This window comes from Lissotriton vulgaris, chromosome 7 (assembly GCF_964263255.1).
Source record: "Lissotriton vulgaris chromosome 7, aLisVul1.2, whole genome shotgun sequence".
NCBI lineage: Eukaryota > Metazoa > Chordata > Amphibia > Caudata > Salamandridae > Lissotriton > Lissotriton vulgaris.
Genome location: NC_141695.1, coordinates 1,312,222,343 through 1,312,238,785, shown reverse-complemented (window position 1 = coordinate 1,312,238,785; position 16,443 = coordinate 1,312,222,343). Strand labels below are relative to the sequence as shown.

Sequence of the window (16,443 nt, the reverse complement as noted above, 5' to 3'; positions counted from 1 at the left end):
CTTTTTAAAAGCAGTCTGGCACCCAGGGCTGTTTTTAAACTGACCTCAGGCTTCAGCAGTGCACACTTGCAAGGGCTGAAAACACTGCAGCCTCTAAACTGACATGCCCCTGGGTACTGGGTACTTCTAGGTAGTTTCAATCCCCTGCCCTATTATATACTAGGGGCGTATGGGGTAGGTCATGCAAATCACAGGGGGTACCCCATCATACCGTAGTGTACCCTAGTGTATGTTAGGTGTTTTAACTGTATTCTAATGAGTCTCTTTCAGCTCAGCACTGGCCCTGGGCCTGGTTAGGCAGAGCCCAGTGTCAGTCAAAATCAGTTATCACCAGTATCAGTCAGCAATATTTTGGGGTGCGCCCAGTGCGCAGGATGACTTTGCAACATATATGAATACCGTTTATGATGGATATAGCACTAGCACTTTTTGTACTGACTATTGTGATGCCCCTTGTATCCTTCTTTTTTGTATTTTTATTATAACTATTGAGTACCTGAGATGAAAGGGACTTGTAGTAAGCAACATGTACATATTCTTCTAAGATTAATGTTTTTAGTGTGACTTGTTTTATGCTTTGTATTTTAATACGCTGCTAATAATGTCATGCCAAGAACCTTTTTTTAACACACATTTATATCTAAAGATCGTTTTATTACTGAAGATAAATTGTCTTATTGCATAAATGTCAAATAATACTTTTATGATACATGTTGTCGAATAAAGCTATTTGAATTGAACTGAACTGAATTAGGTAGACCACCATGTTTCTGCCAGCAGGAAAAGCCTTGAGTCCTCAAAAAGGAAAAATTCAAATTCACCCTCACACCTTGAGAGAAAACTCCCAGGGTGTCAGGGTTATTATTTTATTTTTATGTTTATTAAACTCCTGCTTCGGGGGTTTGTTTCAGAAAAACAAAAAGTTTTGCTGAGCAGTCTCAGGAAACGGTGGCCATTCAGCAAAGTGATTTCTGAGGAGCCTTTTCAGGGGTGGCACCTCTGAAGGACACAGAGACCTCTAAATAGTGAAAGCTTTTGCCTACAAGGGTAGAACTCTCACAATGGATTCCCCCTTGTTGGAGAAACAGATCGCTATACTTTTCTTCCATTCATTTAAAGGCTTCCTTCATTTTGTGCTTCCATTCATGTGTGTTCTCTGTTGTTTCATCTTTGTCATGCTTTTGTGTACCCCTGTTTGCCATCCATTTGTTGCATCCTGGTACTTGCCGATGTCTGTCTTTTTACTTAAACCTTTCTCTTTTTAATTTAAAGGACCAGTAGCTGATGGGAAAGTGCAAGGTGATGTTGAGGAAATCGAAAAGGAAGAATGTGCTCAGATGTTTTCTGTTGCAGCGTTTATCAACTTTTATCTCTTCCTGTGCTACCTATGGGGATCCGTGAGACACATTTTCAGTTATGTATTTCAAGTTAATTATCTTAGCAAAGGGCAACTCTCCCATTAATCCTTTTTTTCCGATTGTGTTTTTTATATATATAATTTTTTTAAAACATTGATTTCATATTCACGTTCCCATTTTTCTTCCCCATCCTTTCAATGTGTCCATTGTCAGTCTTTGTTTCTTATTTGTGACTTGTTCATTTATCTTTCAGTTTAATTCCTAAGCATTTCCCCATTTGCGTCTTCTGGACGGTTCTCTGAAGAAGCTTATGGTGAAATTCTTCAGTGTTTCCTTTTAAATACCAGGAGTAAGAATGTAAGTAAGTGACAGTTAATTACGTGTGTAAAATTTGCTGTGAACATTTGAAGACAAATGTTCACTTGCAAATAAAACTGATGGATACATTGAGGAATCACAAATATTACTGAAATACATTAAATAAAAATAAGAACACATAAACCAAATTTACTCCTGACACTTTATTATTGAAACCATATATTGGACACTTATTAAAATGTCTTGATTGAACCTGTTTGAACTGAATCGGGCACAGAACGTGTCAATGGCATTGCCATCGGCACCCATGAATATTCGGTGAAACGTGTGTGAGGCACACACCCGCTTTCCCTGTCAGTGCAAGCATACGAACGAGTTGCCTTAATTCCTTCCACCAGGGCACCAGTTGTTCTCTGGTAGCTCAGCAAACCGCAACAGCTGTGCCGAGTCTCGCTGATATCCAGTTTCCTCTAGGACTGGGAAATGTTTTAATTATGCTGGTGAAATCAGAGTAATTTCAGTAATTACCCATTACTCTTGTGAGATTGTATGCGATGATGCCATCTTGAGTAACTAAGAGTAATTTGGGGCAATAATCCCATCACAGGAGCAATGAACTAACAGAGAGAGAGAGCTTCTGATGCCTACTGGTGTTCGTGTCCTATAACATTTTGTGCTATTTTCTTAGTGCAAAATACATCGTTGGGCCTATTATGGATGCAAGGGTGCATTTTGTCCTAAGAAAATAACCACGCATAATCATGAGTAATTTTGTAATAATTATTAGTAATTGGGCTAGAGAGAATTATGCCAGTCACACCCACTCCTAGTCCCTCCTGTAACACACAACAAACCAGGGACCATATGACAGATAGAGCGCACATTCCATGTTTGTGTCATGGCACACCTTGAAAGCAAACACAAAGAGATGATGGACGGAGCGCTGAAACTTTTCCGACACTGACCCTCAGTCACAGATCTGGGTTTAATCCATCTACGTTCTTCAGCTCACTTTGCCACCCCAGTTCAGACACAGGTATATGCAAATCAGTCTTGACCCTGTGCCTCATGGGAACAGTCCAGCCCGAACTGCCAAGCCATGTCTTCCCTGGACTGGAAACAAGCATCCTGGGACCGTTTTCAGGCTAACTTGAATCCAGTGACAAAGTGAGCAAGGGACCCACATCTGGGCATACCCTGCTAATTTAGGGTGAACACAGCAAACACGAGGAGATGATGGATGGAGCGCTGAAACTTTTCAGATATTCACCCCCAGTGAGGTAGGTGTGTCTGGTGCAAACATGGAATTGTGCGCTATCATGAAGAATGAACGGCCTGCGGGGTAGCCGCAGAATCACGCTGCCCACAGGGCAGAGCAATCAAGAGAAATACAGAGCAGCTATTTAAAGGTTGCTCTATGTTTCTCTGTGCAGGTTGCAACCCACCTGCACTTTGGAAAGGGATTAGAGAGCCCCTTACAGAGGGGTGCAGTGAGTGGCTGCACCCACCTGCAAGGGGATGTTTGGGGTTCCCCCTTTCATCCCTTTAGAGGTCTACATTTAGAAGGCGCACTGAATGTGTTACAAAAGGGGATGATGGACGGAGCGTTTGAGCAAATCAAACACTCACGCCCGTTCAACTGATCTGGGTTCAATCCATCACCATTATTTAGCTCACTCAGCCACCCCAGTTCAGACATGGCCATATGCAAATCAGTCTGACCCTGTCCCTCATGGGAACAGTCCAGCCAGAACTGCCAAGCCATTTCCTGGACCGGAAACAAGCATCCTGGGACCGGTTTCGGATTCATAATCCTCATCAGCCAGGCTATCTTGAATCCAGTGGCCAAGTGAGCAAGGGACTCATGTCTGAGCATACCCTGTCAATTTAGGGCGAACAAAGCAATACAAAAGGGGATGATGGACGGAGCATTGACAATACAAACACTCACCCCAGTCAACTGATCTGGGTTTAATCCATCACTGAAAGTGTGCCACATTTTTGTGGCATACTTTCAGTGCGTCTTCTAACGGCATGTCTGCCTCTGCGCCCACATCAGTAATTGGTGCGGGTGCAGAGGCAAAGGCAAAGTGATTCCCTCATTTACATAAGACCACAAATAAGTGAACAGCCTCTAATGATAGCACTGGTGCTGTATGTGCGCCAGCACTATCTATATCACAAAAGGAACTGCACAAGCATCTAGGAAGCTTTCTGTACTACCAAAGTGCCCCTGGGGCTCATAATGCGTGCGGAACGTTCTTCGCTCCCCCAGGAGTCTTGTGTAATATGGCCACAGATGAGCTGTGAGATTTACAAGTAAATGAGGCACAAATCTAGGTTCCTGTGGCACAAGAGTGTGTAGTTTGCTGATATGCATATCGTCCCTGCTTTACACCTTTTTATCCTGGTTTAAATGACTAGTTTGACAAAAGGACTTGAATTCTGTGATTTGCAACTGAAAAGGAGACTTGCCTAATTCCCATTGATTCCCACGAATCCTAGAAATCATTGCACAAACCCAAGAATGAGTTATCCAAAAGCTATGAACTCGAGCAGCAATTGGTCCAAGTGCGGTGTGTGACATAATTCCAAAGACCAAAAAATTAAATGATTCGAGCACTGCGTGTTTGTATTAGGGTTGATAGTAGGTTAACTGTGCTCCAAGGACACCCCCTACTCTGGGGTAAGGAATAATGACAACAGGTGCGAACAAGTTCCTAATCAACTTGTAAACCTGGGCACAAGTATATGCTGCGTAGCCAGCAAGAATTTTTGAAACAGTTTTTCAGTTCTCCATAAGGATAATTCAATTTATTGATAATCCATAATGCATGACGATATCCATAATGTTACTTCACATCAAGCGTCATAATCATGTGATTCACAATCTGATATTCTTGATTTAATAAGCATTTCACTGGCCACCCCTGGCCTCCCAATGCATTTCGGCGCGAGCCGGCGCCTTTATCAAGGGATCTGTGGGTTGAAACAATGGTAATTAGCACTACGTCCTGAACGCCCACCAAAAATTCATGTTAAATAGTAGTTGCTAACATGTTCGGAACAAAAAGGCTATATATATGAAAAAAACATTAAGCTGCATATGTAACATTCAAATGGTTCTGGTGATAATGCATATTTAAAAAAACACACAAATTACCAACATATTAGACAACACTATGCGGTGCTGATAGCTAAGATGTAAAAGTAACGCGAAGAGTGGAGAGATAAGGGTTCGTAACTGACGTAAGATTTAAACAAAGCAATATGTACTATGCATAACTAGTGGACCCTACCGAACTTATGTAGGGAGCACGGCGGTATTAGGTTTGGGAAAGGAAAACCGCTATGGCGCTTCGAGATAGCAGTTTAAACAACGACCCATTTAACATGCAATGAAGTGACGCGCTACCCGCTGTATGCACTTACCAGTGAAAAATCAGAGTGCCGCTCTCTATGAGATCCGCTACGCTCCGTTTGAACTCGCACGGAGTGGCGGAAGGATGATAAAAGGAAATAGGTGGGTGGAGTCTATACCTACGCAATGCGCTAGGGATTGTGGAACTTGTATGCTATCATGCAGTGGAACTTCAATGAAAATACAAATAACCAACAGTTTCCATGCAGGGATACAGTAGACACAAATCTGTGTAATTACAAGTAACAAAGAAATTCCACTCTTTCATTGAGGCCCCCCGGTTTCAAAGTCTTTTAAGCGATATATCCAGTGATTTTCTGTCTTCAGAAGTTGTGTTTTATTGTTGATACCTTCATGTTTTTCCACAACTTCAAGAATGCGTGCCTTCAGTTCAGTGATATCATGTTTGGCTTCCATAAAATGTGTGGGAACAGTAGAATTGAGCATTTTAGTTCTAATGTTGCTCTTATGTTCATTGAGCCGAATTTTGAATTTGCGCTCCGTATGTCCCACATAGTGTAATTTACATGGACAACTCAATACGTATATAACGTTCATAGTGTCGCATGTGCCATTGACTTTTAAGTTGATGGTATCTTTAAACTCAGGAGGAGATAACTTATTGCCTTTCGTAATGTTACCACAGTTGTTGCAGTTCATACATGGCAGGGTTCCTTTAAATATGGCAAACGGACTGATCTTCAATCTAGATTTCAAAAGTTGTCCTACGTTCATGGATCTGGTGTGTGCAAACAATGGTTCTTGCTCAAATGCTCCCTTGAAATCTGGTTCTGCCAGTAGTATGGACCAATGTTTTTTAATGATGTTTTTAAAGGATTTGCTTGATGTGGAAAATTTACTCACGCATGTAATGGGTTGCTCTTTATTCACTGGTTTCTTAGTTAATAGGGTCTCTCTAGACACATTTTTAATCCTCTGTGTTGCTTCAATCAAGATTGATGAGGGGTAACCTCTCTTTTGGAATCGTGTGGACATTTCATTCATTTGTATCTCCGCTTTCTCTGGTTCCGAGACTACTCGTTTCACCCTCATGAGTTGAGAATATGGTAGATGTCTCTTTAGGGCTGGAGGATGAAAGCTGTCATAACTGAGTAAGTTATTACGGTCTGTGTTCTTTCTGTATAGAGTCGTGTTGAAAATGGAATCTCCTCTGATAATGTTTACATCAAGAAAATTGATATTTTTATCTTGGATATCCCAAGTGAACTGTATGCGTTCGTCAATCAAATTGAGTTTGGCTATTTCCGATGATAGAGCTTCTTTAGCACCTTCCCAAACAATAAAAATGTCATCGATGAATCGGACATAAAGTTTGATATGTTGCTTCCAGGTTTCTTGGCTCAGAATGTTCGTATCCTCATAGTCCCTCATTAAGATATTAGCATAAGTGGGGGCTGCCGAATTGCCCATGGATGTCCCGCTCTTTTGAATATACCATTCTTCTCCATATTTAAAATAGCTGTGCATCAGAGTGAACTGAAGAAGTTCCATCAAAAAAACTTTCATGGTGTCTTCATACTCACTGTGGAGTAGAACTTTTTCGACTGCCTCTATGCCTGATTGATGGGGTATTGACGTATACAAGGCTTTAACGTCAATGGTAGCCATGACTATAGGTTGTTCTTTGGTAATGTTGATCGTTGCCAATTTTTTCAAAAAATCTGTAGTATCTTTGATATATGACTGGGCTTCCACTGCAAAGGGTTGAAGATACTTATCAAGAAACTTTCCAATGGGTTCATGGATGCTTTTATAAGTGGACACTATGGGTCTACATGGAGGTTTTTGCAAGTTTTTATGGACTTTGGGTGTCATGTAAAATGACGGGCTCCGTGGATCCATCTGTGTCAAGTATTGTTTGGTTTTTTCTTTGATAGTGCCGTTATCTGTAGATTTTTTCAAAATCTGTGAGAGGGTGTCTTGAATTTCTCTGGTGGGATTATATGGTATTTTCATGTAAAGGTTGGTGTCTTCCAAATGTTCCATAACTTGTGACTCATAATATGACCGATCCGTTATGACTAAAGCTCCACCCTTATCGGCTTTCTGACAAAACACAGATTCATCAAGACTAATGTTTCTGATGATATTCAATTCGCTGGATGATATGTTGGTATGTTTCTTATTGCGAGGCTTAACAGACAGTATATCTTGTTTGCAGAGAGTTTCGAATAAGTCTATGGCCTTGTGGCTTACAGGTGCCATGTAGTTACTCTGTGGTCAGAGTCCCATCAGTTGATTTTGTTCTTCTCTTATATCATCTGTAATAATGTTATCCAAGAAGTTTCTGAGACGTAATTTGCGCGTAAGTTTAAACAAACTTACTTCCAATTCAAGGGCGTCAGTACCGGTGGTGGGTATAAAGGAAGTCCCTTTCTGTAGTATAGTCATTTCTTTTTTGGTGAGGAGTTTTTGTGATATATTAATGACCAGATTATCATCATTCATTTGTGCAGTTGTTATTTCTTACTCCTGGTTTTTTCTTTCGTTATCGGTGGATCTTTCTTTTTTTCTGTGTTTGTGACCCCTCCTGGATCTTCCCTTGTATCTGGGCCTGACTCTAAAAAAGGCGTCTGTACTGAAGTTGTTGGGATCTCTTTTGCTCTTCGCATGTCAGTGTTTTGAGGTCCTCTTTGTCCAGATGTCTCACTACCTGTAGAGGAGGTGTCTGTTTGTGAAGCATACCCTTTAGTTTGCCTTCTTTTAGCATAGACTTCCGCCCATGAATATACTTCCTCCAATTTATAATCGAGGGTATCTCGACGGTATTTTCTTATTTTACCCTCATTGACTTCTTGTGTGTGTTTTGTTAATTGCTGGTTGATATCTTCTAATGTTTTCGTGATTTCTTCTGGGCTCATGAATTTGCTCAATTCTTCTTTTACTCCAACGATTTCTGTGTTGAGTTCTTCCAGAATTCTTGAAAGTTCCTCAATTATCAAAAGAATTAAATCCAAACTACACTTGTTTAGTATAGCATACCATTTGTCAACAAATTGTTTGATGTTTTTACATAATGAAGGTTTCAGAGGGATCCTGAGTCCTCTTGGAATCCGCTGTGCTTTATGGTACCTAATCAAGGTACTTGCATGAAGGCGTTGGTTGATTGTTTTTCTTGTTAAATATAGCAGCTGCTAGACATGTTGTTCCTTAGTTTTATTAGTGGCGAACTCCGTAGTGTTTTCTTGTATGAGAGAATATATGTGTGTGCTTGCTTCTGCATCAAATGCGAATGTTTCTGCTCTAGATTCAGTCATATGGGTGATCTCTTCATATTGCATGATGACTTTAAGGCGTGCTTCGAACCTAGTGAGTAGGTTGACAAATGACCAAAAAATTAAATGATTCGAGCACTGCGTGTTTGTATTAGGGTTGATAGTAGGTTAACTGTGCTCCAAGGACACCCCCTACTCTGGGGTAAGGAATAATGACAACAGGTGCGAAGAAGTTCCTAATCAACTTGTAATTCTGGGCACAAGTATATGCTGCGTACGCAGCAAGAATTTTTGAAACAGTTTTTCAGTTCTCCATAAGGATAATTCAATTTATTGATAATCCATAATGCATGACGATATCCATAATGTTACTTCACATCAAGCGTCATAATCATGTGATTCACAATCTGATATTCTTGATTTAATAAGCATTTCACTGGCCACCCCTGGCCTCCCAATGCATTTCGGCGCGAGCCGGCGCCTTTATCAAGGGATCTGTGGGTTGAAACAATGGTAATTAGTACTACGTCCTGAACGCCCACCAAAAATTCATGTTAAACAGTAGTTGCTAACATGTTCGGAACAAAAAGGCTATATATATGAAAAAAACATTAAACTGCATATGTAACATTCAAATGGTTCTGGTGATAATGCATATGTAAAAAAACACACAAATTACCAACATATTAGACAACACTATGCGATGCTGATAGCTAAGATGTAAAAGTAACGCGAAGAGTGGAGAGATAAGGGTTCGTAACTGACGTAAGGTTTAAACAAAGCAATATGTACTATGCATAACTAGTTGACCCTACCGAACCTATGTAGGGAGCACGGCGGTATTAGGTTTGGGATAGGAAAACCGCTAATGGCGCTTCGAGATGGCAGTTTAAACAACGACCCATTTAACATGCACTGATGTGACGCGCTACCCGCTGTATACGCTTACCAGTGAAAAAGCAGAGTGCTGCTCTCTATGAGATCCGCTACCCTCCGTTTGAACTCGCACGGAGTGGCGGAAGGATGATAAAAGGAAATAGGTGGGTGGAGTCTATACCTACGCAATGCGCTAGGGATTGTGGAACTTGTATGCTGCCATGCAGTGGAACTTCAATGAAAATTCAAATAACCAACAGTTTCCATGCAGGGATACAGTAGACACAAATCTGTGTAATTACAAGTAACAAAGAAATTCCACTCTTTCATTGAGGCCCCCCGGTTTCAAAGTCTTTAAGCGATATATCCAGTGATTTTCTCTCTTCAGAAGTTGTGTTTTATTGTTGATACCTTCATGTTTTTCCACAACTTCAAGAATGTGTGCCTTCAGTTCAGTGATATCATGTTTGGCTTCCGTAAAATGTGGGCAACAGTAGACTTGAGCATTTTAGTTCTAATGTTGCTCTTATGTTCATTGAGCCGAATTTTGAATTTGCGCTCCGTATGTCCCACATAGTGTAATTTGCATGGACAACTCAATACGTATATAACGTTCATAGTGTCGCATGTGCCATTGACTTTTAAGTTGATGGTATCTTTAAACTCAGGAGGAGATAACTTATTGCCTTTCGTAATGTTACCACAGTTGTTGCAGTTCATACATGGCAGGGTTCCTTTAAATATGGCAAACGGACTGATCTTCAATCTAGATTTCAAAAGTTGTCCTACGTTCATGGATCTGGTGTGTGCAAACAATGGTACTTGCTCAAATGCTCCCTTGAAATCTGGTTCTGCCCGTAGTATGGACCAATGTTTTTTAATGATGTTTTTAAAGGATTGGCTTGATGTGGAAAATTTACTCACGCATGTAATGCGTTGCTCTTTATTCACTGGTTTGTTAGTTAATAGGGTCTCTGTAGACACATTTTTAATCCTCTGTGTTGCTTCAATCAAGATTGATGAGGGGTAACCTCTCTTTTGGAATCGTGTGAACATTTCATTCATTTGTATCTCCGCTTTCTCTGGTTCCAAGACTACTCGTTTCACCCTCATGAGTTGAGAGTATGGTAGATGTCTCTTTAGGGCTGGAGGATGAAAGCTGTCATAACAGAGTAAGTTATTACGGTCTGTGTTCTTTCTGTATAGAGTCGTGTTGAAAATGGAATTTCCTCTGATAATGTTTACATCAAGAAAATTGATATTTTTATCTTGGATATCCCAAGTGAACTGTATGCGTTCGTCAATCAAATTGAGTTTGGCTATTTCCGATGATAGAACTTCTTTAGCACCTTCCCAAACAATAAAAATGTCATTGATGAATCGGACATAAAGTTTGATATGTTGCTTTCAGGTTTCTTGGCTCAGAATGTTCGTATCCTCATAGTCCCTCATGAAGATATTAGCATAAGTGGGGGCTGCCGAATTGCCCATGGATGTCCCGCTCTTTTGAATATACCATTCTTCTCCATATTTAAAATAGCTGTGCATCAGAGTGAACTGAAGAAGTTCCATCAAAAAAACTTACATGGTGTCTTCATACTCACTGTGGAGTAGAACTTTTTCGACTGCCTCTATGCCTGATTGATGGGGTATTGACGTATACAAGGCTTTAACGTCAATGGTAGCCATGACTATAGGTTGTTCTTTGGTAATGTTGATCGTTGCCAATTTTTTCAAAAAATCTGTAGTATCTTTGATATATGACTGGGCTTCCACTGCAAAGGGTTGAAGATACTTATCAAGAAACTTTCCAATGGGTTCATGGATGCTTTTAGAAGTGGACACTATGGGTCTACATGGAGATTTTTGCAAGTTTTTATGGACTTTGGGTGTCATGTAAAATGACGGGCTCCGTGGATCCATCTGTGTCAAGTATTGTTTGGTTTTTTCTTTGATAGTGCCGTTATCTGTAGCTTTTTTCAAAATCTATGAGAGGGTGTCTTGAATTTCTCTGGTGGGATTATATGGTATTTTCATGTAAAGGTTGGTGTCTTCCAAATGTTCCATAACTTGTGACTCATAATATGACCGATCCATTATGACTAAAGCTCCACCCTTATCGGCTTTCTGACAAAACACAGATTCATCAAGACTAATGTTTCTGATGATATTCAATTCGCTGGATGATATGTTGGTATGTTTCGTATTGCGAGGCTTAACAGACTGTATATCTTGTTTGCAGAGAGTTTCGAATAAGTCTATGGCCTTGTGGCTTACAGGTGCCATGTAGTTACTCTGTGGTCGGAGTCCCATCAGTTGATCTTGTTCTTCTCTTATATCATCTGTAATAATGTTATCAAAGAAGTTTCTGAGACGTAATTTGCGCGTAAGTTTAAACAAACTTACTTCCAATTCAAGGACGTCAGTATCGGTGGTAGGTATAAAGGAAGTACCTTTCTGTAGTATAGTCATTTCTTTTTTGGTGAGGAGTTTTGGTGATATAGTAATGACCAGATTATCATCATTCATTTGTGCAGTTGTTATTTCTTCCTCCTGGTTTTTTCTTTCGTTATCGGTGGATCTTTCTCTTTTTCTGTGTTTGTGACCCCTCCTAGGTCTTCCCTTGTATCTGGGCCTGACTCTAAAAAAGGCGTCTGTACTGAAGTTGTTGGGATCTCTTTTGCTCTTCGCATGTCAATGTTTTGAGGTCCTCTTTGTCCAGACGTCTCACTACCTGTAGAGGAGGTGTCTGTTTGTGAAGCATACCCTTTAGTTTGCCTTCTTTTAGCATAGACTTCCGCCCATGAATATACTTCCTCCAATTTATAATCGAGGGTATCTCGACGGTATTTTCTTATTTTACGCTCATTGACTTCTTGTGTGTGTTTTGTTAAATGCGGGTTGATATCTTCTAATGTTTTCGTGATTTCTTCTGGGCTCATGAATTTGCTCAATTCTTCTTTTACTCCAACGATTTCTGTGTTGAGTTCTTCCAGAATTCTTGAAAGTTCCTCAATAATCAAAAGAATTAAATCCAAACTACACTTGTTTAGTATAGCATACCATTTGTTAACGAATTGTTTGCTGTTTTTACATAGTGAAGGTTTCAGAGGGATCCTGAGTCCTCTTGGAATCCGCTGTGCTTTATGGTACCTAATCAAGGTACTTGCATGAAGGCGTTGGTTGATTGTTTTTCTTGTTAAATATAGCAGCTGTTTGACATGTTGTTCCTTTATTTTATTAGTGGCGAACTCCGTAGTGTCTTCTTGTATGAGAGAATATATGCGTGTGCTTGCTTCTGCATCAAATTCGAATGTTTCTGCTCTAGATTCAGTCATATGGGTGATCTCTTCATATTGCATGATGACTTTAGGGCGTGCTTCGAACCTAGTGAGTAGGTTGACAAATGACCAAAAAATTAAATGATTTGAGCACTGCGTGTTTGTATTAGGGTTGATAGTAGGTTAACTGTGCTCCAAGGACACCCCCTACTCTGGGGTAAGGAATATTGACAACAGGTGCGAACAAGTTCCTAATCAACTTGTAACCCTGGGCACAAGTATATGCTGCGTAGCCAGCAAGAATTTTTGAGAGCACAGTTAACCTACTATCAACCCTAATACAAACACGCAGTGCTCGAATCATTTAAATTTTTGGTCATTTGTCAACCTACTCACTAGGTTCGAAGCACGCCTTAAAGTCATCATGCAATATGAAGAGATCACCCATATGACTGAATCTAGAGCAGAAACATTCGCATTTGATGCAGAAGCAAGCACACGCATATATTCTCTCATACAAGAAGACACTACGGAGTTCGCCACTAATAAAACTAAGGAACAACATGTCAAGCAGCTGCTATATTTAACAAGAAAAACAATCAACCAACGCCTTCATGCAAGTACCTTGATTAGGTGCCATAAAGCACAGCGGATTCCAAGAGGACTCAGGATCCCTCTGAAACCTTCATTATGTAAAAACAGCAAACAATTCGTTGACAAATGGTATGCTATACTAAACAAGTGTAGTTTGGATTTAATTCTTTTGATAATTGAGGAACTTTCAAGAATTCTGGAAGAACTCAACACAGAAATCGTTGGAGTAAAAGAAGAATTGAGCAAATTCATGAGCCCAGAAGAAATCACGAAAACATTAGAAGATATCAACCAGCAATTAACAAAACACACACAAGAATTCAATGAGCGTAAAATAAGAAAATACCGTCGAGATACCCTCGATTATAAATTGGAGGAAGTATATTCATGGGCGGAAGTCTATGCTAAAAGAAGGCAAACTAAAGGGTATGCTTCACAAACAGACACCTCCTCTACAGGTAGTGAGACGTCTGGACAAAGAGGACCTCAAAACACTGACATGCGAAGAGCAAAAGAGATCCCAACAACTTCAGTACAGACGCCTTTTTTAGAGTCAGGCCCAGATACAAGGGAAGACCCAGGAGGGGTCACAAACACAGAAAAAGAGAAAGATCCACCGATAACGAAAGAAAAAAACAGGAGGAAGAAATAACAACTGCACAAATGAATGATGATAATCTGGTCATTAATATATCACAAAAACTCCTCACCAAAAAAGAAATGACTATACTACAGAAAGGTACTTCCTTTATACCCACCACCGATACTGACGTCCTTGAATTGGAAGTAAGTTTGTTTAAACTTACGCGCAAATTACGTCTCAGAAACTTCTTTGATAACATTATTACAGATGATATAAGAGAAGAACAAGATCAACTGATGGGACTCCGACCACAGAGTAACTACATGGCACCTGTAAGCCACAAGGCCATAGACTTATTCGAAACTCTCTGCAAACAAGATATACAGTCTGTTAAGCCTCGCAATAAGAAACATACCAACATATCATCCAGCGAATTGAATATCATCAGAAACATTAGTCTTGATGAATCTGTGTTTTGTCAGAAAGCCGATAAGGGTGGAGCTTTAGTCATAATGGATCGGTCATATTATGAGTCACAAGTTATGGAACATTTGGAAGACACCAACCTTTACATGAAAATACCATATAATCCCACCAGAGAAATTCAAGACACCCTCTCACAGATTTTGAAAAAAGCTACAGATAACGGCACTGTCAAAGAAAAAAAAAAACAATACTTGACACAGATGGATCCACGGAGCCCGTCATTTTACATGACACCCAAAGTCCATAAAAACTTGCAAAAACCTCCATGTAGACCCATAGTGTCCACTTCTAAAAGCATCCATTAACCCATTGGAAAGTTTCTTGATAAGTATCTTCAACCCTTTGCAGTGGAAGTCATATAGCAAAGATACTACAGATTTTTTGAAAAAATTGGCAACGATCAACATTACCAAAGAACAACCTATAGTCATGGCTACCATTGACGTTAAAGCCTTGTATACGTCAATACCCCATCAATCAGGCATAGAGGCAGTCGAAAAAGTTCTACTCCACAGTGAGTATGAAGACACCATGAAAGTTTTTTTGATGGAACTTCTTCAGTTCACTCTGATGCACAGCTATTTTAAATATGGAGAAGAATGGTATATTCAAAAGAGCGGGACATCCATGGGCAATTCGGCAGCCCCCTTTTATGCTAATATCTTCATGAGGGACTATGAGGATACGAACATTCTGAGCCAAGAAACCTGGAAGCAACATATCAAACTTTATGTCCGATTCATCGATGACATTTTTATTGTTTGGGAAGGTGCTAAAGAAGTTCTATCATCGGAAATAGCCAAACTCAAATTGATTGACGAACGCATACAGTTCACTTGGGATATCCAAGATAAAAATATCAATTTTCTTGATGTAAACATTATCAGAGGAGATTCCATTTTCAACACAACTCTATACAGAAAGAACACAGACCGTAATAACTTACTCAGTTATGACAGCTTTCATCCTCCAGCCCTAAAGAGACATCTACCATATTCTCAACTCATGAGGGTGAAACAAGTAGTCTTGGAACCAGAGAAAGCGGAGATACAAATGAATGAAATGTCCACACGATTCCAAAAGAGAGGTTACCCCTCATCAATCTTGATTGAAGCAACACAGAGGATTAAAAATATGTCTAGAGAGACCCTATTAACTAACAAACCAGTGAATAAAGAGCAACGCATTACATGCGTGAGTAAATTTTCCACATCAAGCCAATCCTTTAAAAACATCATTAAAAAACATTAGTCCATACTACGGGCAGAAACAGATTTCAAGGGAGCATTTGAGCAAGAACCATTGTTTGCACACACCAGATCCATGAACGTAGGACAACTTTTGAAATCTAGATAGAAGATCAGTCCGTTTGCCATATTTAAAGGAACCCTGCCATGTATGAACTGCAACAACTGTGGTAACATTACGAAAGGCAATAAGTTATCTCCTCCTGAGTTTAAAGATACCATCAACTTAAAAGTCAATGGCACATGCGACACTATGAACGTTATATACGTATTGAGTTGTCCATGTAAATTACACTATGTGGGACATACGGAGCGCAAATTCAAAATTCGGCTCAATGAACATAAGAGCAACATTAGAACTAAAATGCTCAAGTCTACTGTTACCACACATTTTATTGAAGCCAAACATGATATCACTGAACTGAAGGCACGCATTCTTGAAGTTGTGGAAAAACATGAAGGTATCAACAATAAAACACAACTTCTGAAGAGAGAAAATGACTGGATATATCGCTTAAAGACTTTGAAACCGGGGGGCCTCAATGCAAGAGTGGAATTTCTTTGTTACTTGTAATTACACAGATTTGTGTCTACTGTATCCCTGCATGGAAACTGTTGGTTATTTGTATTTTCATTGAAGTTCCACTGCATGACAGCATACAAGTTCCACAATCCCCAGCGCATTGCGTAGGTATAGACTCCACCCACCTATTTCCTTTTATCATCCTTCCGCCACTCCGTGCGAGTTCAAACGGAGCGTAGCGGATCTCATAGAGAGCGGCACTCTGCTTTTTCACTGGTAAGCGCATACAGCGGGTAGCGCGTCACATCATTGCATGTTAAATGTGTCGTTGTTTAAACTGCCATCTCGAAGCGCCATTAGCGGTTTTCCCATCCCAAACCTAATACCGCCGTGCTCCCTACATAGGTTCGGTAGGGTCCACTAGTTATGCATAGTACATATTGCTTTGTTTAAACCTTACGTCAGTTACGAACCCTTATTTCTCCACTCTTCGCGTTACTTTTACATCTTAGCTATCAGC

The 16,443-nt window shown here is 40.0% G+C and overlaps 1 protein-coding gene across 1 annotated transcript in view; it reads left to right on the top strand.

The window, feature by feature from the left end:
• The window catches only part of LOC147703577 (uncharacterized), a 328,904-nt gene that overhangs the window by 204,180 nt on the left and 108,281 nt on the right, over positions 1 to 16,443 (top strand). The window contains exon 9 of the mRNA XM_086929517.1: positions 1,273 to 1,413. Coding sequence (XP_086785643.1) covers positions 1,273 to 1,413 — 141 coding nt within the window. The remainder of the gene's footprint in view (positions 1 to 1,272; positions 1,414 to 16,443) is intronic.